The sequence below is a fragment of the Mytilus galloprovincialis genome, chromosome 2 (assembly GCF_965363235.1).
Source record: "Mytilus galloprovincialis chromosome 2, xbMytGall1.hap1.1, whole genome shotgun sequence".
NCBI lineage: Eukaryota > Metazoa > Mollusca > Bivalvia > Mytilida > Mytilidae > Mytilus > Mytilus galloprovincialis.
This window is the reverse complement of record NC_134839.1, coordinates 91,095,858-91,120,727: the sequence shown is the minus strand read 5'-3', so window position 1 is coordinate 91,120,727 and position 24,870 is coordinate 91,095,858. Positions and strand designations below refer to the sequence as shown.

At 32.8% G+C, this 24,870-nt stretch overlaps 2 protein-coding genes across 2 annotated transcripts in view; one reads left to right on the top strand and one right to left on the bottom strand.

Annotated features, from left to right (window-relative positions):
• The window catches only part of LOC143064852 (protein Abitram-like), a 30,809-nt gene extending 23,891 nt beyond the window's left edge, over positions 1-6,918 (top strand). Inside the window, exon 5 of the mRNA XM_076237993.1 lies at positions 6,529-6,918. Within this exon, the coding sequence (XP_076094108.1) occupies positions 6,529-6,660 (132 nt within the window). The 3' untranslated portion in view covers positions 6,661-6,918. The remainder of the gene's footprint in view (positions 1-6,528) is intronic.
• Positions 1-14,236, bottom strand: part of LOC143064853 (uncharacterized) — a 70,521-nt gene extending 56,285 nt beyond the window's left edge. The window contains exon 1 of the mRNA XM_076237995.1: positions 14,232-14,236. The gene's annotated coding sequence lies outside the window, so the exon portion shown is untranslated. The remainder of the gene's footprint in view (positions 1-14,231) is intronic.
• Between the last annotated feature and the right edge of the window lie 10,634 nt (positions 14,237-24,870).

Below are 24,870 nucleotides of genomic sequence, written 5' to 3'. Positions count from 1 at the left end.
CTAATGGACAATTCTTAAGTGGAACATGCAGATGAGCTGGCAATGTACCGTTGTTTGTATGGCATTTTATGAAGTTTAGGTATCCAATACAAACCATGTAAGTCCTCCGATTTGTTGTTCAATGCAATGTTCATTGAAGCCATGAAGGACTTGTGATTCGCCAAACTCTCATCCTTGTCAAATGATATGTTTTTGTATGTGGGATTACTTGAGTGGTCATTTATTCCTAATTCTTTTACAAGACACTCGTAGTGATACGATTTACATATAAAGACAATATTATTTGAAGGTATGTTCGCAGGGATAACAACATACTTATCTTGAAGAGATAATAGACATTCTACCGCCTCTTTGTCTCTAAAAACGGACTTTGGTCGATCATTCACACAGTTTTTTTAACTTGTGAATGCTGGAGTTGGACATTGCTAGAATTCTTTGATACTAAATTATAATCCTGGTTTCTTTGATAACTATTATGAGTTTGACTGTCCCTCTGGTATCGTTCGTCCCTCTTTTCTTCTCAGATTTTGTCAAACGTCACCATTGTCTGAGCAGATAATTGATGAACCAGGAGTATGTCAAAGAACGTCTCGCCCTTTTTCTAAAAAGGTTCACCGTTTGTTGATAAATATTCCGTATCAACTTCACAAATAATACACGATGATCTAGAAGTAGAGATTCTGCGTACTGGCGTTGTTTATCATCTTGATAAAGTGTTATATTACTTTTACTGTTTTGTCTGTTTTTTGGTGATATTCATTTTTCGTGGTTCTGTACTTGTGTATCCCGTCATTGTGTAATTATTCTATATTTTTTGTATTCTAATTAACATTCTGAAGAGGATATGCTTAAATAACTATAGACTATATTCTTTTCATACTTTAAACAACAAAATTATTTTATATATCTAACTGTGTGACGTAACGCTCGATTTTACAACGTACGTCAGAGTTATTGTTAATCTATTCGGTTTCAGTACCTAATCTTTCAATCCTTTATGGATGGATTTAACATACATAAATAAAATACTAAATAAAAAATGCATGATGTTGTTTAATTTGATATATGTCCTTTTGTGCTTCCTTGTTAAATATTTGTTGGTTTTTTTTTTGTTTTGTTTTTTGTGATTAAGATTATAACACAACGTTGACTCCTGTACCCCTATTTTTGACATTTTTACCTGTTATGTCTGTAGTTTTAATCACACATCGTTGTAAATATCATGGAATTTGATGCGACTGTCATACAAGTGTTCAATCCACCATTTTCTATATAAGAAAATATCTATTCCAAGTCAAGCATATGACAGTTGTTATCCGTTCGTGTGATGTGTTTGAGCTTTTGGTTTTGCCATTTGATTAGGGACTTTCCATTTTGACTTTTCATCTGAGTTTAGTATTTTTGTGATTTTACTTTTTTCCAGTAACCTGCATGACAAATGATGTGTATATACTTACAACATACACGCTGTAATTGATGACCTTACACACGCCGCTGGAGTTGGACATTTCTAGAATTCTTTGATACTACATATGTCAATGCCACACTCAGATCAAGTCCTAATTCAGAACAGGTTTTCAAACTAATATTATTCCACAGTTATTTGATGTAACTGATGCAACAGTGTCTGACATACTATCGATTAGCTTTTTATATGAAGCTGTATTTTACACTCAAAAATATAATTACCAAAATGTATATGATCGGACAAATAAACAAATCAACATTATTAGAAATCGTTGCAATCACTGTTAGAAATATCACAAATAAATCTGAAACGATTTTCTATATTTATTTTTACAAGCCGTTAATACATAGAAATAATTGTTAGTTATCTCTCTTTGATTAATATTTTGGTGTATATTTAAATCTAGTCGCTCCTCTTTATCGTAATTTGAAGAGGCAATTACATCTTTTGATTGCGCATATTTCTATCAAATTCTTTATATAAATAACAAAGGTGTTTCATATAATGTATGTAAATTTACCACAGAGGTATTTCTAAAAATACCTTTCAAACTTTCAAATTATTTGAGCCTTCCAGCACGTTCATACGTTATAACAATTTTAATTTTCTGCGGTTTTAGAAATTTAATTGGTTGTCTTGACAGTATCTTTTTTGATTATATGCGGGGGCATTAGACTGTCATCATTTCCTTCTATTTTTTTTTTGGGGGGGGGGGGTGGGCGGGGGGGAGTATTTGGCTTAATCAATACTTAGGTTAAAGACAATTTTTAAAGCACAATATGATTTTCTATTCATTTATTATTAAACTATTCCATTTTTTCTCTTGGGTTGATATTGACTGGCTTTACCAAATTCACGTAGAAAGTAACATCAACACAGTTTTATAGACAGAGCAAAAAATATATAATATTGTAAAAGAGAGAGTTATATTTCATCGTTATTTTTGGTTTTCCGATCTGAATTGAAATTGTATTATTTAAAAAATCATAAAAATACCAGGCTTCTAAATTACCTTACCAGATACATCTTCTTCGCAAGAGTAACCAGTGGTGCTCAAACAGTTACAAAGCCAGTCCAAATACTAGCGTATTAATAATCGAACATTCCGATCAACTGTTCCAACTACAGCTTAAGCAAGCTACTAGTACACATTGGGAAGAAAATCTCTTAGCATTTTGAATATTTCAACATTTAAAAAAAAACCGAATATATCTTAAATATAATTCCTGTCAGCACAGAAGTGCAGACTACTGGGATGGTGGTACCCTGGAGGACGAAAATCTCTCAAGCAGTTTCATCGACCTAATGGTCGTTAAATTTTTTAAGATACAAGAAAGACCATAACATTTACTTAGTGTAGGTTCCAACTAGACTTGAACCATATGTAAGACATGAAATGATTCAATTCTCTAATGTCTATCATTAACCTGATATATTTTTTTTTAAATAAATCAGATGAAAGTTGTTACTTAAATAATTATTTTCCTATGTTGTTTCAAATTTAAATGTTTAGAAAATCGAGCAAAGAATAATCTTCCAAACATTTTGACAGTAATCTTTGCCTCTCGTTGTTTTCTATTCTCGATATGTTTTTTTTTATGATTTACAGAATACCTATATTTATTATTACCATTATTTACACTAAGACACAATATGAGGCTGACTGATATAGGGCCGAGATGATATAGTTATCAGATAGGAATTTATAGTAGTTGCAAACTGTATCTGATACTTTGACATACATATTTCAAAAATAGCAATAATTAGTTGTGTCTTGTTTAGCTTTAATAGAATATTTTTCTTTATGGCATAAGTGTTTATTTCTGAAGCTATAGAAGACCCTTAACATAAGTACTTTGTCTTCTTCTTGTATCTTTATCTGAGACTAAAATACACCAATCCTGTATTAATGTATCATGATTTTGGTGTAGTATCCTTTCAATTAGTATTTATTCCTAGTCACATTTCTGGTCATTTGTCGTACAGTACTGTCTATTTCAAGAATCGGAAAATCTGTAAAAACATGAAAAAAATAGGTGACGCAGTGTTTCATATTGATTAAATTATTTTGTTTTATTTGCCGATCATTGTGAAATAGAATAACAAAGATACCAAAATCCAAGATAAATTCAATAAGTCGATAAAAACGGGCATTATCACACATGTGACTTGTCAACCAACGAAAGTAATAGAAACAAGTATTCCTGAATTATACAGTATTTTCGGATAAAAATGGTAGGCGAAACCTGGTTTTGACATTCATATAACTCGATTAGTTTACATAACTATACCAGTTATTGAAACCCGTGCAAAGTAATTTGATAGTTCGTCTTGTTTCTTCCCATATCCAGTAAAGAATTTTGTAACTATATTTGGTAGTAAGTTAATACATTGGTAAATCCTATATTCTTAGGGATGGTTATGATGATGATGTTGGAAAATTACGATAAAGAAAACGATTTACAGTATTTCTGCATTACTTAAGATGAAAAATATTAAATTATCGGAATGAGTGGGCATGTTAGGAGCTTGATAGACTTACATTTTAGTGACCATATTAATTTTCTTTAAAAACGATTTACAAATGTAAATCCTTTGTGATACATGCAAATGTTTCCTCATCATGCATTTATTTAACTTGTAGTTAATTTCTCGGTTTATTTTATGCAGATAGTTTATTAAAACATATTATGCAGATAGTTTATTAAAACATATTTGACAATAAGTATTACTAATACGCATTTATCGTATGAATGTTATGCAGGTAAGACAAAGCAGTATTATCCAAATCAGATGAAATATATAAAATGCTGCTGGTTACAATTATCATAAATAGATAATGTATGATATCAATAGAAACTAATTGAACTATTTCAGTAATGTAATAAAGATGATGCCCACATAATTACTAAGCTGAAGTACCAATTAAACAGTTTGACTACAGATAGAACTACAGAAATAGATATGACGAGGAATCTAAAGAGCTCTCTATTGAAAGTTCAATATGCTTCAAAGAACCTATCAATCATTTGTAATTAAGTTTGTTTACACCTGTAATTGTTGTACATAGTTGAAATACTTGCTTGGTAATACCTGCGTGAATCAGCTGATCGAGATAATAAATGTCACGTCTGTTGTGGTCATTTTTAGCACGGAAGTAATTAAGTATCGTTGATTAAATACAGGTTATCTTCCCCTACTTAACCTTGGTATAATATATCACACGTAAAATGTTCGTGAAATGCCAAGAACATGCTAAGTTGTTGATTAATAATGGTAGCGAGCCAGAAACCCTGACCGTTCGTTGTTCATTTACAGTACTTGAATTTCTGACAAATCGTACGAATTCCGATTGTATAATTTCGAATACCTGAAATGTTAAATAATTTACATGTAAGTTCTTCATATACATGTATGCACCTGATGAAAAGAGGCAATGCTGAACTTTTTTCCATAGTGTTTTGCCAGAAATATGCAGAGGAACCTTTTTGGTTTCTTCCTTTGAATCTACCTTATATACATGTACTTGACAATAGAAATTTGCAAAACTTCCCAAACAATCTAATGCTGTGTGTTTTTTCCCATATTGCAAAATACTACACAGGGCTTGTTATGTAGTGTCAAATATGAAAAAAAGAAGCTTTATATGTTACAATAGATTTTAAATATTACCCAAGCAAATACAAACACCACTAAAAAATATAAATCAGGCCGTTAGTTTTCTATTTTGAATTGTTTTACATTTGTATTTCGATGCCCTTTAAAGCCGACTATGTGGTATTGGTTAACTCATAGTTAAAGACTTATGGTAATCTTTAGTTGTTCAGTTGTGTGTCATTTGATCTCTGGTGGAAAAGTGTCTCATTGACAGTCATACTATATCTGGGTTTTTTTTAGACAAAAACAAAGAGATGTCGTATAATTAACCATGACACAACTATCTTTCAACGGCTCCAAGACAGACAGTTATTATATTGTTCCAGTTTAAATGCATTTCAAAGTTTAAGTTAGTTCTGGCAGATATTGGAATCACGTGTCAACTAAAGTAGATTCTAAAATGAAATCATTTTGATTTGTCAATGTGCAGTAAACAACAACTATAGAAATGCAACCAGCAGGGGTTAAAAGTACAATTTTGTGTATAATCATGACATCACGAAAGCGTGGTTATACTTTAGCCATGTTTTGACCATTTATGAACCTACCCCTCTAGCATAGTTATTTCAGGGACGTTAATTGAAGATGTTTATTCATACGTAAACTCGAACGACTCGCTCATAAAATAAATAAAATTCTAGATGAACATTTGTTCAATGAAATAATATTTGAAGCAGGACTTCACATAACTTAAACCAGCATCGTTCCTCTTGTATCACCCTTATATTATTATGTTTATATGTTCTTATGAACTATAAACTTACTCTTTTTTCAAAAGTTCCGTTTAAAATAAAAGGAAATGGTGTATATATTGGCATATCAAAAGTCTTTTCCAACGGTTTGCCACGAAAACGCTACATATATATATATATATATATATATATATGCATTTAAGTACGCATAAACAGGATAATATCCACAATCTGCACATAAAAACAGGCAAACAAGCATCTTACGAATGAAACCTTCGTACTTAATGTGTTTTCCTCGGTGTTAGTTTGTAACTCGGATTTGTTTTTGCCTATTCGATTTATGACTATCGAACAGCGGTATACTACTGTTGCCTATATTTAAGTCATGCTTTGTTCATCAATTCCGTTGTATCAAACAAAACAAACATTCAGACAACCACGAGGAACATGCTAATATTTGTAAAATGCCATGAAAAATGTATAATAGTGCAAACAAGTCTTATGTTCTCAGTAAATGAGAAGTAGGCATGAGAGAATAAACATCAAGCACAGGAAACTTTTTACTGTTTCTATTGCTATGATCAATTAGTGTTTATATTCACTTTATTTCTTCTTTGAAAGTAATTACAATTGATTTATAGATATAACATATTATTTTTAAAGAGAATTTCATCTTTTTATTGTTTATTAATTTGTAACACTTATTTTCAGCCACTTACAGAAGGATACATCGCCATTGTGTTACCGAAGCTTAAAGACCATGAACAAGTTCTTAAAAAATTAAAAACAGAGGAAGAATACAGACAAAGAAGATTTGACCTTCCAGATGCTGGAGGAAGTTGAAATTTTATAATTTGTTTGAAACACCGAATACTGTAATTAAATTTATAAAAGAGTGGCATATTGTAAATGGAGTAATGCTGCCAAATTGAACTAGTTGAACAAAACATGACAAATGTAAGAATATTCAGTTTTTTTTTTTTAACTGAATATGTATGTAATGACGATATTGGCTATGTATTGAGGACAGAATACTGCAGTTATGATATTGAAATATATAGAGAACCTATTGATGTCAAGTTTACAAAAATACGATAATTATACCCCCGCTTTAAAAAAAGGGGGGGGGGGGGTTATACTGTTTTACCTCTGTCTGTCAGTCCGTCCGTCCGTCCGTCAGTCAGTCAGTCAGTCCGTCCCATGAAACTTTCGTCACATTTTTCTCAGGAACTACACATCCACCCTTTCTGTAATTTGGTATCAACATTTATATATGTCAGCCATACCGTGTGATGCGTTTTCAGATTCATCACTTGACAACTTCCTGTTTACCGAACACTTGTCTGATTTTACACATGATAGCCAAGTTGAAAATTTTCGTCACATTTTTCTCAGGAACTACAATACAAGGATTTCTGTAATTTGGTATCAACATTTATATATGTCAGCCATACCGTGTGATGCGTTTTCAGATTCATCACTTGACAACTTCCTGTTTACCGAACACTTGTCTGATTTTACACATGATAGCCAAGTTGAAAATTTTCGTCACATTTTTCTCAGGAACTACAATACAAGGATTTCTGAAATTTGGTTTCAGGATTTATATAAGTCAGCTATACCGTGTGATGCGTTTTCAGATTCATCACTCGACAACTTCCTGTTTACCGAACACTTGTATGATTTTACACATGATAACCAAGTTAAAAATTTTCGTCACATTTTCTCAGGAACTACAATACAAGGATTTCTGAAATTTGGTTTCAGGATTTTTATAAGTCAGCTATACCGTGTGATGCGTTTTCAGATTCATCACTCGACAACTTCCTGTTTACCGAACACTTGCATATTTTTACACTATTAATATTATCCACTTGCGGCGGGGGTATCATCAGTGAGCAGTAGCTCGCAGTTTCATTAAAAATATGAAATACAGTTTTCCTTTTGAAATTTCTGTTTTATAGCCTTTAAACATTAGTATGATTTGTTATGCAGTCAAACGTTGTCTCTTTTACACCGTTAGACTAGTCACTATATTCAACAACCAATTTTTCACTTGTTTACTTATTTCTATAAACATATAACTTTAGGCCTACTTGTAAGATTGTTCTTTTTTCTATTTTCCCTTTTTTCCAAGAATACAGCAGAAAAAAAAACCTATGAATATAAAAAAGAAGATGTGGTATGATTGCCAATGAGGCAACTGTCCACAAGAGACCAAAATGACACAGACATTAACAACTGTAGGTCACCGTACGGCCTTCAACAATGAGCAAAGCCCATATCGCATAGTCAGCTATAAAAGGCCCCGATAAGACAATGTAAAGCAATTCAAACGAAAACTAACGGCATTATTTATATAAAAAAAAAACATAAACGAAAAACAAATATGTAACACATAAACAAACGACAACCACTGAATTACAGGCTCCTAACTTGGGACAGGCACATACACAAATAATGTGACGGGGTTAAACATGTAAGCGGGATCCCAACCCTCCCCCTAACCTGGGACAGTGGTATAACAGTACAACATAAGAACGATGCATAAAAATCAGTTGAAAAAGGCTTAACTCATCAGATGGACAAAAACCGTATTTGTAAACTAAAATGTATTTAATTGTGGTCTAAGACCAGTATATATCTTGCAGCTCATGCTATGCAAAGGGTCAATATGTTTACCTGCACGATATATAATAAACTGCAAGGAATCGTTTCACTAATTATCAATTGACCAGTTCAACCATATCTTTAGTTTGTCATCTTTCATATATTTAGCATAAAAATAATTGAATATGTTACATTGTTCTGATTGAAAAAGCAAAATACATATATATATATATATATCGAGTCTATAAGAATCTACCAACCAGTAAACTTAACAGGTATTGGATAATCAAAGTTGACAATAAAACACAAACAGGAAAAATTATATGAGTCTAAAAGATTGTTTAACAATACCGATAAATAGATGGAAAACAAAACACTAAAAAGTGTTGAATATCATCGCACAAAGATGGAAAAACAGATGATATAAATTATACAATAATTGCAAATATTTCGGCTCAACAAATGGCCTTCCTCAGTGTTAAAAGTTTTAACAATACTGATGTATAATGTATAAGGTGTAAACATAGATCAGTAACAATACAGGTAAGTTTTGGTCGATTGATTTTAATAATATAAACATTAGACTGTAATTTTAATTATTTCTTTCTATTGATTCCATCTGGATGGAGGACACCCAGTTCTTTTATCCAAAACCTTTCCCGATTCTCTCTTTGCCTATGTTGCCATGTAAAATCCTGTTCGATCACAAGGATCTTCATGTGATCAAAATCTTTCAGATTGTGATCTGGTAACCTGAAGTGTTGGCTTACATGAATATACGGTTTTTTTTTGTGAGGTCACTCCTGTGGCCATTAAGGCGTTTGTGAAATGGCTGCATAGATTCACCAACATATTGGAGACCACATATAGGACACTCAAGAACGTAAATCACGTTTGAGCTTTTGCAGTTGACATTTCAGAAGATGTCTTGTATGTCTTTTCTGTGGTCTTACTGTGAAATGTTGATGAATGCTGCAATTGGTTGCAACACTTGCAGCGCTTATCCCCACAAGGCTGGCAATTACATACAGTATGGTAAGGTTTGGAAAGGTCAGCACGGACAAGTATATTTCTCATGCTGTTAGGTTGTTTGAAGGCAATCATGGGAGACTCAGGAAAGATTTTGGATAACTTACAATGTTTCTCGATTGCTGTCCAATGATCACGAATGGTCTTGAAACTATTTCTCAGGCATGGATGGTAAGTGAACACACATGGGATTCTTTTACTTTTCTGTTTTTCTTTGTAAGTTAGCAGACTGCTTCTGGGGGTGGATTCCGCTTTTCGAAAACTATTTTTGATGTTTTTGTGTTTATATCCCCTTCTTTTCAAATGTCCTTTGAGCTTCCCAAGACGTTGTTTTGCAGTGTCTTCAGAGGAGCAGATTTGCCTTATTCTGAGAGCTTGGCTGTATGGAATGCTCTTCGTGCAGTGTGGAGGATGGCAAATGTCAGGCGACAAGTATTGATGAGTATCTGTAGGTTTACAGTATATATCTGTCTTTATTATACCTACAGAGAGGATGCTAGATGTATAAAGGACGTTTATGGTGGAATTAGATGTTTCATGGGTGAATTTGATGGTAGGGTGTTGATTGTTTGCATTTGTTATAAAAAATTGTAATTCTTGGTCTCCCTTGTCCCATTTCATGTCAACGTCGTCAATGAATCGATACCAGGAAAGCGGTTTTTCGATGGAGCACTCCAGCAGTTGCTTTTCAACTTTACCCATGAATATATTGGCATAAGATGGAGCCATTTTTGTACCCATAGCAGTGCCATTTGTCTGTAAATAGTGTTCTCCTTGGAATGTAAAGTTGTTCTTTTTCAAGACCATAGTAAGCATTTTTACTAAGCATTCAGTAGGTGGAATTTTAAGAGATCGAGAGTCCCAAACTTCTCTACATGCTTCAATACCATCCACATTGGGAATATTCGTATAGAGGGAGGTGACATCCATTGTGACAAGAGTAGTATTGACAGGTAGAGGGTTTAAATCCTGCTTTTTTAGTAGGTAATCTGTAGAATCTTTTATAAAAGATGGCAAGTTTTCTACATGTGGTCGAAGATAGTAATCCACGAACTCGGATATTTTTTCGGTGGGATGACCATTAGCTGAGACGATTGGTCTTCCTATATATACTGATCAATGCAGGCTATGTTCTTCTCGTATATTTTATGATGGTATGATACTTAACCCCTAACGGGCGGGATTGTGCTAGATTTTCATAAGTTAAAGACATAATCTTTTCCATCAGTTATATTGGGGTCATGAGCTGGCATGTCAGTAACTGCTAGTAGTCCTTTGTTAATTTATGTATTACTGTCATTTTGTTTAGTGTCTTTTGTTACCTATTCTGACATCGGACTGAGACTTCTTTAAAACTGAGTTTTGCTGCACGCATTACTGTTTGTTTGTGTTTTTTTCACATAGGGGGTATAGGAGGAGGATTGAGATCTCACAAAACGAATTTTTACGCCTGTCCAAAGACAAGAGCCTCTTAGCTTGATAAGATTTTTAATTCTAGTTCATTTATATGTTTAGTATGGCCTGCATTTTCAATGAACTAGTACACATTTGGTTTCATGGGCCAGCTGAAGAACGACTTCGGGTCCGGGGTTTTCTCGTGTGTTGAAGACCTATTGATGGCCGTCGGTTGTTTTTAACTCTTTGATTGGGTTGTTGTTTCTTTGACACATTCTCCATTTCCATTTTGTTCAAAAACTTTAAAGTAGTTGACAAGTGCAAGTATAGACATTTTGCCTCTGATATACATAAATACTGATCAAGAAAATCAGGATTATTAGTATGAGTAGGTATCCTTTTGCCACTCACTCACTTCCAGGTACAGTGTTTATCCAGCTTATTGGTGACCCTCTGCTGTTGTTTTTTATTTGGGCGGGTTGTTGTCTCTTTGACACATTCCCCATTTCCATTCTCAATTTTATCATCTTATTACGTGTAAGTCCCACCATCCAGCTTTTCATTCTTGTTCATGACCTTTAATGATGTATAAGCTACCGTTAAGGTTTGAGGTTCTGTATCTGGTTCTATATTTTATGATGGTATGATACTTAACCCCTAACGGGCGGGATTGTGCTAGATTTTCATAAGTTAAAGACATAATCTTTTCCATCAGTTATATTGGGGTCATGAGCTGGCATGTCAGTAACTGCTAGTAGTCCTTTGTTAATTTATGTATTACTGTCATTTTGTTTAGTGTCTTTTGTTACCTATTTGACATCGGACTGAGACTTCTTTAAAACTGAGTTTTGCTGCACGCATTACTGTTTGTTTGTGTTTTTTTCACATAGGGGGTATAGGAGGAGGATTGAGATCTCACAAAACGAATTTTTACGCCTGTCCAAAGACAAGAGCCTCTTAGCTTGATAAGATTTTTAATTTTAGTTCATTTATATGTTTAGTATGGCCTGCATTTTCAATGAACTAGTACACATTTGGTTTCATGGGCCAGCTGAAGAACGACTTCGGGTCCGGGGTTTTCTCGTGTGTTGAAGACCTATTGATGGCCGTCGGTTGTTTTTAACTCTTTGATTGGGTTGTTGTTTCTTTGACACATTCTCCATTTCCATTTTGTTCAAAAACTTTAAAGTAGTTGACAAGTGCAAGTATAGACATTTTGCCTCTGATATACATAAATACTGATCAAGAAAATCAGGATTATTAGTATGAGTAGGTATCCTTTTGCCACTCACTCACTTCCAGGTACAGTGTTTATCCAGCTTATTGGTGACCCTCTGCTGTTGTTTTTTTATTTGGGCGGGTTGTTGTCTCTTTGACACATTCCCCATTTCCATTCTCAATTTTATCATCTTATTACGTGTAAGTCCCACCATCCAGCTTTTCATTCTTGTTCATGACCTTTAATGATGTATAAACTACCGTTAAGGTTTGAGGTTCTGTATCTGAGGTATCGATCAAGATTGATTGAATAAATCCGTTCAACATAGACACCATACTTTGAATTATTTTGTGTTATCGTCTTAATATCGGAACGTGAAGTTAAAGGATAATACTAGCTGATTTTCATTCAATCTTTGAAGCTCAAATATGAAGTCTGTCTCATATAAATGAAACAAGAGGAGTAGCAAAGTTACCAATTGTTTGTTGAAAAACACATTCTTCAAACATACAAATGACAGATAGATTGTCAATCAAGAAGTCAACCTTCTTGATTATTTTAATTCAAAGACTTTTTTTGTTTTTAGAACAGTATATTTATATTTTCACAAGGCATGATATATTATTCCCTAAAATAAGACACTTTGTATCTGCATAGGCCACTTCTTTAAATGAAACAAAGTTTGACGAACTCTTTCAACATGTCTTGAAATTAAAAGTTGGTTATACTTTTAACCATTTATTTTCGTGGGTAACAATTTTTGACACTTAGTAATTTTGGAATCCTGGTAGAACATGAAAGGAGGACCAAGTTCTACACCAATGGTTGAAATTCCTGAAGAAACAGAAAACTGAATTTTCAGAATTTTTGCTTTTGTGGGTTTAGTTTCCAATTGAATTGTCAATATCTTTATACTATTTCGTTATCAAGCAGTGTAGTGTGACAGACTCACAAGTCCGATATTTGAGTCAATGAAAATTAGCTTAAGTTTTCGTAGACCAATCCAGTTTTTTTGTTTGTTTGTATTTTTATCAGTCCTATCCCAATCGGAAAGAGAAAACATATCTTTTTTTTGGCATTTAACCCATTACCTGTCATAATTCTCGACTGAATCCCTAGGATTTTAATGTTGTGGTTCCAATTCTTGGATTTAGGCTTGCAGTGTTTCGTTCGTTTGGATAACACATTTCGCACAGAAGTGTTGTTGACATGTTCAGGTGACCAATGAAAAAACATGACCAGTCTGATTATTAAGAATGGGAAACACGCGCGGAGAAATCCACAGATTAAGACTTGATGTTCATAAAGAAATTGAAAATTTAGTCAAACTGGGTGTGTTATAGGAATAAGTTAAGGAAACAGTGGTTTACCGAGATGACCAACTCTCATTAGTAGATGTTGGGAGTCAAATGAGTTTAACAAACAAAAGCTAAAAAGAATGACATGAACTCCAAACGGTGTCGTCGACAGGGCAAGTATATACTGTTATGTGTGCATCACCTGCTATGTGAATCCGCACTCAGTCAAAATGTCACAATAGGTTAGATACAAGAAACTGATAAGACGACAATTCTGGTGACTTAAGATCAAACACTGTAAAAACATAACCGCTAGTATGTGATGAAAAAACACATCGTATCGTTCCTATTTTTAGAGGTGACTTGGATCAGATGTGAATACTTCAAAATTCCAAAGATGTTTTAGAGTTCATACAATCTAAGACTGTTTTCATATTGCTTATTACTTTTCTACACCTTACACAAGTATTCCTTATTCCAATCTAAAAGACAAATTGAAAGAGTTGGTATTGCTTTGTTTCATAAAAACTAAGGGCCAACGTAGATACAAGTATCTTGACATACTTGTCATAGGGATGAGTCCTTATTTGTAAAACAAATTATGATATTCTTGATAGAGGGTTGTTGCTCACAAGAAAGCTATTTAAACAAGACCTCCAAATTGTAAAATTGAAATCATCCCTTCGTTAATTTTATTGACACCATGACGAGTAGGTTGAATCCTGGTACCTTTGAAAACTTTTAACACCACTGGGTCGTTGCCACTGCTGGTGGACGTTTCGTTCCAGATGGTATCACCAGCCCAGTAGTCAACACTTCCGCGTTGACACGAATATCAATTATATGGTCAGTTATATAAATTTCCTGTTTTCAAAACTTTGAATATTTCGAAAAACTAAGGATTTTCTTATCCCAGGCATAGATTACCTTAGCAGTATTTGGCCCATTTTTGGGAATTTTTGGGTCTTAATGCTCTTCAACTTTGTACTTGTTTGGCTTTATAACTATTTTGATCTGAGCATCACTGATGAGTCTTATGTAAACGAAACGCGCGTCTGGCGTATTAAATTATAATCCTGGTACCTTTGATAACTATTGACCGTTATGGAACATCCGTTTCACAGATAGCGGATATGTTCCTTATGTCGTAACTTCAATCCCGTTCCCTTTTCACAAATGTGACGCACCAAATTCGACTTATTCCGGGTTTGTGCTATCTTGAGCAATACGACTGGTTTCACATGTGGAGCCGGACCTGTTTGTCCTTCCGAAGCACCTGAGATCGCATCCATGTTTTGGTGAGGTTCGTGTTAATTAGTCGTTATTTTTCTTAGTTATGCTTTGTGTACTATTTTTGTCTGTCTTTTTCTTTTAGTCATGTCGTTGTCAGTTCTTTAAGCTTTCTTTTTCTTTCGATGTCTACGTCGTTTGCATTGTATAAGAAACATTCACCAAGCTACAGGAAGGACTAGAATAAAGACATAGGGAGATTATAAGGGTTGTATTATTCATAAATCAAATAAGTTAAGAAATTGTTTGAATCTTCTTTTTTTGTGCTTAAAACCTTATTGATAAAAGTTTGTGTATCAGTATTGTTTACTATTTCACCTGGTTATTATTTAAATGAACAATAATTCGCTTAATTATTTTTGTGTATTGATGTGCTGTACAAATTAATTCTAGGCGTTCTATAACATCGTGTCTTCATTCTCTCTTTATTTCGTTGTGTTATACATTTATTGCACAGCCAGCTTAATATTTTGGAGTGAGATGCATGACTTTTTAATTAGTTGTTATAAGCTTTGAACTAGCTATCAGTCAGTAATTGTCAGAGTACACCTGTACTTATTGCATTTTTAAGGGGATGTATAAGTCACCTATCAAGTCCGGTCTGTGTTTTTTGTTAGATTTACATCTGCTTTGTGTCAATCTGATGAGTTGAACCTCAACTGATTTTTCTGGTTTGTTCTTTTGTTGACACCATTGTCCAATGTTGGGGAGGGTCGGCGCCGTTAAACTAGTTTAATCAATGTCTGTAATCCAGTGGTTGTCGTTTGTCGCTATATTTCATATTTATTGTTCGTTCATATTTTGTACATATCGTAAATATTACTGCTACTGCTGAAGACTGTATGCTAACTCTTAAAACGCAATGTTAATTGTTTTGCTAACGCCAACTAAGCAATAGCGGCATATATCGTACTCTGTAAGATTTATCTACGCGAGGATATCAATTCGGAGGGAAACTCGTACCGTGTACAAACACAGCTTAAGACATCTATCGCTGTATGACGTCACAGCTCTCATCTATTTATATTAAATGACTAGAAAATATCCGCGAAATACTTAATACACTCTGGTTCACATAGGATATACATGTCATTGTAAACTTATACCCTAGATGCTTTGCGCTGATCAAAATACCTTTAATTTAATGATGACACATAGAGTGAAAAGTGGCAATCTTTAATCGAAAATTAAAGTAATCCCCCACCCTTTTCATGTTGAATTGATGTGGTTCCCCGGAAGGAAAAGCCCTTGACGTTATGTTGTTAAATTGCTGATAGCGTCAAGGGAATGTGTATCACAAAGTGTTTCAGTGTAAGGTCAATATTTACCGTATCTGCTACGAAATAAAATTTCAATTTTTGCCGAGCAGATGTGCAATGACGGAAATGATGACGGTACGTAAATTTTAGAGCCGAACGTCGTGAAGGACGGTCGATCCGAACTGGTTTTTTTTCCGATTTTAAAAACAATATTCCTGGATTCTATGTAAAAGAAGAAAACGCGACACCCTATTTCAACTCTTCATTTAGTAATATAGATGTCTCATTACAAAAATATTCAATATATATATATATATATATATATATATATATCTCGTATACTAGCATCCTTAATATTATACCTGCACAAAGAAAGAATTGTAAGCAAGCATCAATTGGCATTTTCCGCTCTCAATTTACTACATTTTGTTTGAATTACATAAGTTTACATTGTATTTGACACCTCTTAGATCTTCTGATTACCTTCGTACGAAATTACATCGGAATTGTATGAAATGCTTTAGTATTCAGTCTATCCATTTAGGAGATATTACAAAAGCTATATGACACTGTTATAATTATTATTTGGTTGAAATAATATACAGTATGGATAATTTGTTTATCGTGTTGATATAAGAAATCATTAAGATTTGACACCTGATAAATAATCTCGCTGACTTGATTTACAATTGATTTAAATATCCTAAATGTATATAGTATAACCCTGGTTTAGTTTCTGTAAATATTTGACACCAGCTGTTTAAATGAATTAGGTATGATAAAATTATATCTCATGTAGAAATGACGTCTGAAGGTATTGCTGATTCAGCAATTTTTCTTGCTCCTGCATAGAACTTTCATTCTTAACCCGGACACCATGCCCCCTGGTTTTCTCTAAGTAGTTGATTGACATGTGCCATTAAATAGAGCAGACAATTTTTCTAATGTTGTCAGTAGTCCTGTTGAGAGTCAAAATTAATATACGTTTAAATATATTTCAGCTGTGTTTGATATAGGTTTTGGTTACTTTAATGTAGTTTTAACAAAAATGAAATTTCAGTAGCATTGTGACTATTTATTTTTAATAAAAAGCCAGCTTCAAACTGTTACACACTGATACACTCTGTTACTATTCATGACTTTTATACCCTATTTAAAGTTAATAGCATATATATTTTTTTTTTAGTTTAACTAAAGTCGATGTTTAACGAATGCGATAAAATTACATATTTCAGATATATCTTCTACATGTGACAAATATTCAAAAAAGCGCTTCGGACGCATGAAATTATTAAACGTGTTGTTTTCAATTTTTTACATCACTGGGTCGATACCTCTGCTGGTCTATCAGTTCCCGAGGGTATCATCAGCTCAGTACTTCGGTAATGACATAATTTAACAAACCTATCAAAAATTGTCCATTTATAAATTTTGAAAATTATTTAGAAACTAAGGTTTCAACTCCCTCAGGCAAAGTTGACTTTAGATAAATTTGGCTATTCATTTTAGGTATTTTTGTTATATATATAGCTCTTCAACGGTTTCGGTACTTATACATCCTAGGATTTCAAATGTTTGGCTTTGAGCGTTCCTGATGAATGTAAATCCAGAAAAGCGCCTCGGACGCATGAAATTATTAAACGTGTTGTTTTCAAATTTTTATAATAATAATATTGTTCTCTCGCATTACTTTTTTCGTGTCATACGGATTAGTAGCAAAAAGATTCTCCTTAATGCACTGACACATTTTGTCTTGTGTAGAGTATTCGCAGAACACCTCCCTGGTCACTTTGACCCCAGTATGAAAACTGAAACATCAGTATTAATCTTATTACAAAAACCAATGTGCTCAGAATTAATATTTTATCTTTTGTATGTTAATATTCACTATATATATTATTACTGTTATGCAAATTAGGTAATCGTTATAACTTGTTTCTAATTTTGATGCGTCCGAAAAGCTATTATGTCTAGTTGTCTAGTTATTTTCATCAGGAACGCTTAGCTAATAAAACAAAAAAAGCCAAGGATATAAAATTACCTTTAACACACGAGGAGCTTATGACCAAAAAGGATATAAAGAGAAAAAACAAATCCATCCGATGTCACCTTTTCAAAGTTTATCAACCATATGGCTTTATGTTAGATACCCTCTTCGAGTCCTAATTTGGTGGAAAAAATTCTTATTCGTAAACAAGAAAATACACTTTCAACAGAAAAAAATAGTTAATCAAGTATTCTAAAGACTATATGTGTTCAAGTTGTATCCCATATTTTGCACTGAAACTTTATTTTATCTTGTATTTTTAACAAACATTAATACAATCCCGTAGCGGGGATACCTCGACTTGTGTTTGGAGAGTAATCAAAATTAAATTTACGACAAAATGATTTCAGGTACATACAATTCAATTGACGATATAGGGGAGCGATCATGTCAAATCATATAAGGATAAGTGATAAACTTACTTCTCATATTAGTATATGTTATGCATTGTTATTTCTACCTGCTTTACTACAATCCTCTTATTATGGGAATATATATATAACTACAATAAAATAATGTCATAAATGATTGCTAATATAAATGTATGAAAATAGTTAGGTTAGATCTGTGTCAATTGATAGTTAATATTTTACGAGTTTCTTTCTTTATTTTGATTTTCTAAAGTTGCATAGTGACTTCATTTATTTTTCGATAATATCGAATCTGAAAAAAAATGTCTAATTTTACCCTTCATCTTCGCCAATGGAAATGTTATATAATGATAAATCGAAGAAACGTAGTTTTCCAAATAAATGATCTATGTAATCTATCCGGCTATATATTCTTGTTTTTATTTTTTCTGGTCATCAACCTTGAAAAGTGTTGTGTCCACTTTTAAGTCGCTTGTGCTTCAGAATATCCTTTGTAAAAGTCTTGCTCAATCAGCTTCATGTTTAATGCAACACTATTTCCTTGATAATTTGCAGGTCAAATCAGATTTTAGGCTGTTACTGCTTACAGGTGTTACATGTCTATGCAATCTTCTCATAACGCCATTATTTTTGTTATTATTATTAAGTAAATAATTTGTCCTTGTGTGATACAACATTAGATTTCTGTATAAGAGTACTTTGAAATATATATATATACTGTTGGATGAAATATGTCAATTGTTTTAACATTACGCCTGGCTTTCAAAGTACTCTTTCGTAGATTATTCATGTTGTATCACACAAGGTCATATAGTCCTTATCACCGAATTAAAATATAAAAAAAAAAATATTATTATCATTTTTATTATTATTATTATTATTATTATTGTATAGCAATATAATATTTCCAACAGAAAGTAACCAAAAGTTAGCGTGCAATAAATTTTAATATTGCACTAGTGCAATAAATCTTCAAAATTGATGACGTCATCAACGACAAAATCTTAGTTTAAACCAGTTTATACTTTTAAATATTATATTACTATACAATAAAAGGGTTATTGCATGAATATTGGGGAATATTGTCCCTCGTAGAACATATATTGCACTCGCAAGCTCGTGCAATATAAAATTCTACTCGGGACAATATTCCCCAATATTCATGCAATAACCCTATATTATCATTATTGTTATTATTATTATTATTATTATTATTATTATTCTTATTATTATTATTATTATTATTATTATTATTATTATTATTATTATTTTAGAATGATTGAAAATATATATGTGTGATAAAACTTCCTCAGAAAATATGAAGTGCGTAATTTACTAGGAAAACTGTGTCAATGGTTTAAAAAGCATGAATTCATCTTCATGGAAAGGCAATTCGGCGAAATTAAAAATGAAGTGTATTAACATTAATTCATTTGTTTTAACATTAAGTTTGGTTTTTAAAAATGAATTAATAAATGTATATAATTTCAGTTGGATCTTTGATCTAGCAATGGAATAAATATGAATAAATTATAAATTCACTACTTTCTTTTTTTATTTTAATTTGCCTTTGATCTGTCATTAAATGTTATAAATTGTTCGCCTTTAGCTGGTTTCATGTATTTAACACATATACTGATGTTTATTATTTATTGTTCAAGAATTGACATACTTTTTATAAACAATTTATATGAAGTGTCAGATGACAGTCCTTGTTATTTGTTTGATACTTATTTGTTCATTGTTTTGATTTTTACACAATTTCATTGTTCTACAGAAATTATATCGAATATGTGCAATTGATTTATTATTTAGTGTGAACATATTGTCGTCATAGATTACATATAACATGCATATATACGTGTAAGTGTACGTATTAGTAAGACTGACAACGTGCTAAAATGAGTAATTGTATGTAATTTGTTGGTTTTTACGCACATACTGAGAATGCTTTGATTGACAAACTGACATTTTAGCAGATGCATCAGAAGAGTAAACATTATCATATTTTTCAAAGTTTAAGATTTTCACTGCATTTCCGTTAGTCGTTATTCACCAACAAATAATTTGACCGCCTTTATAAATGTTCGTCTTAAAATTTATTAAGATAAGATTGATAATCATAATATATGCTGAACGATATTCATAGTATATACCATGTTTAATTATATATTTAATAAAGCTTTAAAATCTTGAGGAATTTTCGTTAGTTTCAATTAAAGTATGTCTTAAAGAGTAGTTCTCGAAAGTATGGCTATTATACTGTACAGATTACTTCATGAACCTATTGCTATAGTCATGGCTCGTCTGTGTTCGCTTAATTAATGCACGAATGTATCTACGCATTTTCAGAACTAGTGGGGTTTTCGGGAATTACTCCAGTTCTACAGTGTGTTGGTCATAACTGTAGACGGTAATTTGGTTTAGCTCTAATCATTTTCAAAAACTTGAATTAACTTTTTCGAGAAGTGCTACCTCACTGATCCAGTGGCGGATCAAAAAGAGGGGTTCGGGGTTGGAAACACCACTTTTTTTTTTTAACGATTAATGATTTTGAATGGGGTTATATGGTTTAATCTCAGTGATCCATAACAATTTAATCATTGGACTCAATGATCCACATTTGGACTCCTCATTACAAATTTCTGTAAGTAGGAATCTTAGTTTCAAAGGAACATTGCAATCCGTGTTATAAGCTAGAAAATTATGTACACTCAAAATTGCCGTTTGCTAGACTCAAGACGATTTAGAACTAGGCATATATAATAGACACCTGTCTATCATTAACGAAAGGAGGTTTTCTATTATAGATACCTTTTGATGTGATGTGTTATTGACGTGCATGTATACACTACAACTTTTTTTTATTGCATTTATATGCCAAAAACTAATTTAAAAAGTGGGTTTGAAACCATCAGTTCTAATTCTACAGATGTTACTTACATTTTGATATATGTTCAAGGGTCAGCTGGGAGGTTTAAAGAAGATAAATTATATATTTACGAACCAAACACTCTCTTTGATTTAGCTCTATATCACTTACTTAAAGCTCAAAACAAACACAGTGTCACCACTGCATGTATTTACTTAGTGAAATCAGAACAAAGGGCTTTAGAAAATTATGGATTTACTATTCAACTGCTAGAGTTATCTTCCTGCTTTACGCAACTAAAAAATGCAGGTTATATAATTTATGCATCCCTATGATGTCATGATTCATTCGAAAACTAGAACGCGTGTAGAAGACATGAACCGGTTGAGGAATAGTTGTCAATTGACTAAAACATATATGGTATCCAACAAACCTTGCATCATTCATCACATATATTTTTTTACTTTGTAAGGATTCTTTATATAAAAAAAAAAACCAGCTGTTTGAAACATGTCATCTTTATTTCGTCTCGAACCGTGAACCATTGGCTGTTTATATTTTCCAAATTCATTTAGTTATATATATAAACTAGATGATACGTGACGGACAAAACGTCGATAGAGAGAGAACAAAAATGAAATTTGTATTTTATTATTTAAATGAAAATGTTTCTTATTTGTATTTGATGTTCATTCATATGTTACGGGATCACATTGTGGTGCGAAGTTGAAATAATTGAGAAAATTTAAGTTTCAAGAAATTCTATCAAGTTAATAATGAACGTGTGGTACATGTATAAATGCCAATTAGACAACTCTCCACCAGGAACTAAAAGACAAAGAAGTAAACAACTATAGGTTCCCGTAAGGCTTTCAACAATGAGCAAAACCCTTACCACATACTCAGACATAATTTTTTTTTTTAATTTGAAAATATGAAATATCAAGTCGTGAGTAAGCATCAAAATGTTTTCGCCGTAAGAAATCTGTAGTTCTAAGGAAATACAAATACCTTTAATGAACAATATTTTTTACTGTACAAGTGCAAATCCATCGCGTTCAATTTCAATTGTATCAAAGATGAAAAAATAATTTGTAAAAGAAATGGTGTTCTATAGCCGACTATTCGGTATGATTTTTTCTCATTGTTGAAGGTCGTACGGTTGCCTCTTATTGCTTACTATGGCTAAATTTTAACTCTGGTGGAAATTTGTCTCATAGTCAATCATACCACATCACCTCATTTTTATATTACATTGGATATTAATTTTAAACTGAATTATCTAAGTATTCTTGGCGGCAACTTTTGTTTAAGATATAAGAAGATGTGGTATGAGTGCCAGTGAGACAACGCAACATGCAAGTCACATTTTTTTAAGTGTAAACCATTATAGTTCAAATTACTGTCTTCAACATGGAGCCTTGACTCACACCGAACAGCAAGCTATAAAGGGCACTAAAATAACTAATGTAAAACCATTCAAACGGGAAAAACAACGGTATAATCTATTATATAAAAAACGAGAAATGAGAAACACTTATGAACCACATCAACAAACGACAACAACTAGACATCAGGTTCCTGAATTAGGACAGGTGCAGACAAATGCAGCGGGTTTAAACGTTTTAATAGGTACCAACCATCACCCTTAGGCCTTACCTGAAACAATAGTGTAACATCACAACATAGAAAGACACACTTTAAAATCTATACTATTAAACGAGAAGACCTCATTTTGGGTGTCGCTTCTCTTCTTTCTACAATAAATTAACAAACAAGCCTCTGTGTCCTATAGGTACAGTGCATAGTCGCATTTGTCATCCATTCATATGATTATTCAGATTGAGTTATTTTGGGAGAAAAACGAGAAAAAGGGCATCCGTCATTGGACAAAATTTTAAGTCATACTATACTTCCGGTTTGCGTTTTTTTGTATACAAGTTTACGCTCTGAATGCCCGCGATTTCGAGGGTGTGTTCTAGTATAAATTGAAATGGCTTTACTCAATCAAAAGACAAATAAACACAAACACGTGAACATATACGTCTTGTTATGTCGATTCGCAGAAGGCTTTTGAAAACAGTAAAAAGCGAACATACGACTGATGCTACTGTAAAGCATAGAGTTTTCTGGTGAGCTTAAAACCAAGTGACAGGAACAAAAAATAGAACGAGAAATTGGAAATGGGTCAATGAGACAACAATCTCACTACACCATACTATTTGAAGGACAACTAATCAATCACATACGAGATTCATAACTTTCAACAGACAAATTAGCAAGTTAATAAGTTAGGTGAACAAGGTTTTTTTTTGTATTTTCTATCCGAAATAGTGGAATTAACAGAATACAGAGTAGAAGACACCATACAACTAATCAATAGGAAAAAAATAAAATCTTTATCATCGGTATTAAACAAAAATCATTACGGGTAAAACAACAATTAATATACACAAATACAAATTAACGTATACACGCCGTTACTGAAAACATACTTTATGCCCTTATATTTTTACAATTAGGGGCGTTTTGCTTGTGAGAGAGCTGTTTACATATTCCATTATCATTATCAATTTTCTATTTTGCTTTACTGTACCTTTTCTGTGTCATTTTGGTCTCTTGTGGAGAGTTTTCTCATTGGCAATCATACCACATCTTCTTTTTTATAATTATTTTGTTGACTAAGAAATCAATTTCCATATCTTGGCATATATATACCATTTAAGAAACAATAAAGAACCGTTGTGCACAAAATGAACAAAACACGTTATAATTTTAATTTCCCATCGTGAGTTTTCCCTTTATCGAGAAGTATAAAGTGTAGTAGATTGCAGGAGTTATCGTCTGGGTGTGCATAAGAAATGTACGTTCACAGTTAATTTAATCCTAAAGACCTAGTGAAATAAAGAGAATTCGCTGACATAGTGTCCCAGTATCACAGGATGTTTGCCATCGTAGAAACGAATTGTTTGACCATATAGTTATATAAAGGGGTCTCACATAATCTAGTAATATATTTCTAACGTGTCCCGTTTTCAGACCTAATCTGACTCATTTCAACATACTTTCTTCGAATACAGGGCAACATTCGGGTGTCGCATGTGGAACAAGATATACATATATTTGTTCGGCAGTTTAATATAACCAAGGACTTGTCCTTTAAAAATTCTTTCGCGTGACCGAGAAGCTATATTTCTTTCAATCTAATTAAAAACCGATCTCTCATCGCTCCTGTTTCTGATATGTCGCGTGGGAGATCTAACGAAACCCGCTTTGAGGTCACATGTGAGTGACCTCGTAGGTGTGTCTTTTTCGACCAATGAAATTGAGTCTTCCACGATCTTGGAAGTTTAACGTAAGGCAAAGGGATGTAACTCATTTTATTTACGACGAAATCGTCAGTCAAAATAATTCATAAACTTTTTTGATTGGCTTATTAATAGGTCGTCAACTCATTTGCATATCTTTATAAATTCATAACTTTTAGTTCACTCACATGTGACCTCAAAGCCGGTTTCGTTGGATCTCCCACGCGACATATCAGAAACAGGAGCGATGAGAGATCGGTTTTTAATTAGATTGTATTTCTTTTTTTGTCTATATAAATTATAACATCTCAAGAATCCTTGGCGTCATGTGTTGTATTAATAAAGCAAGAAAATA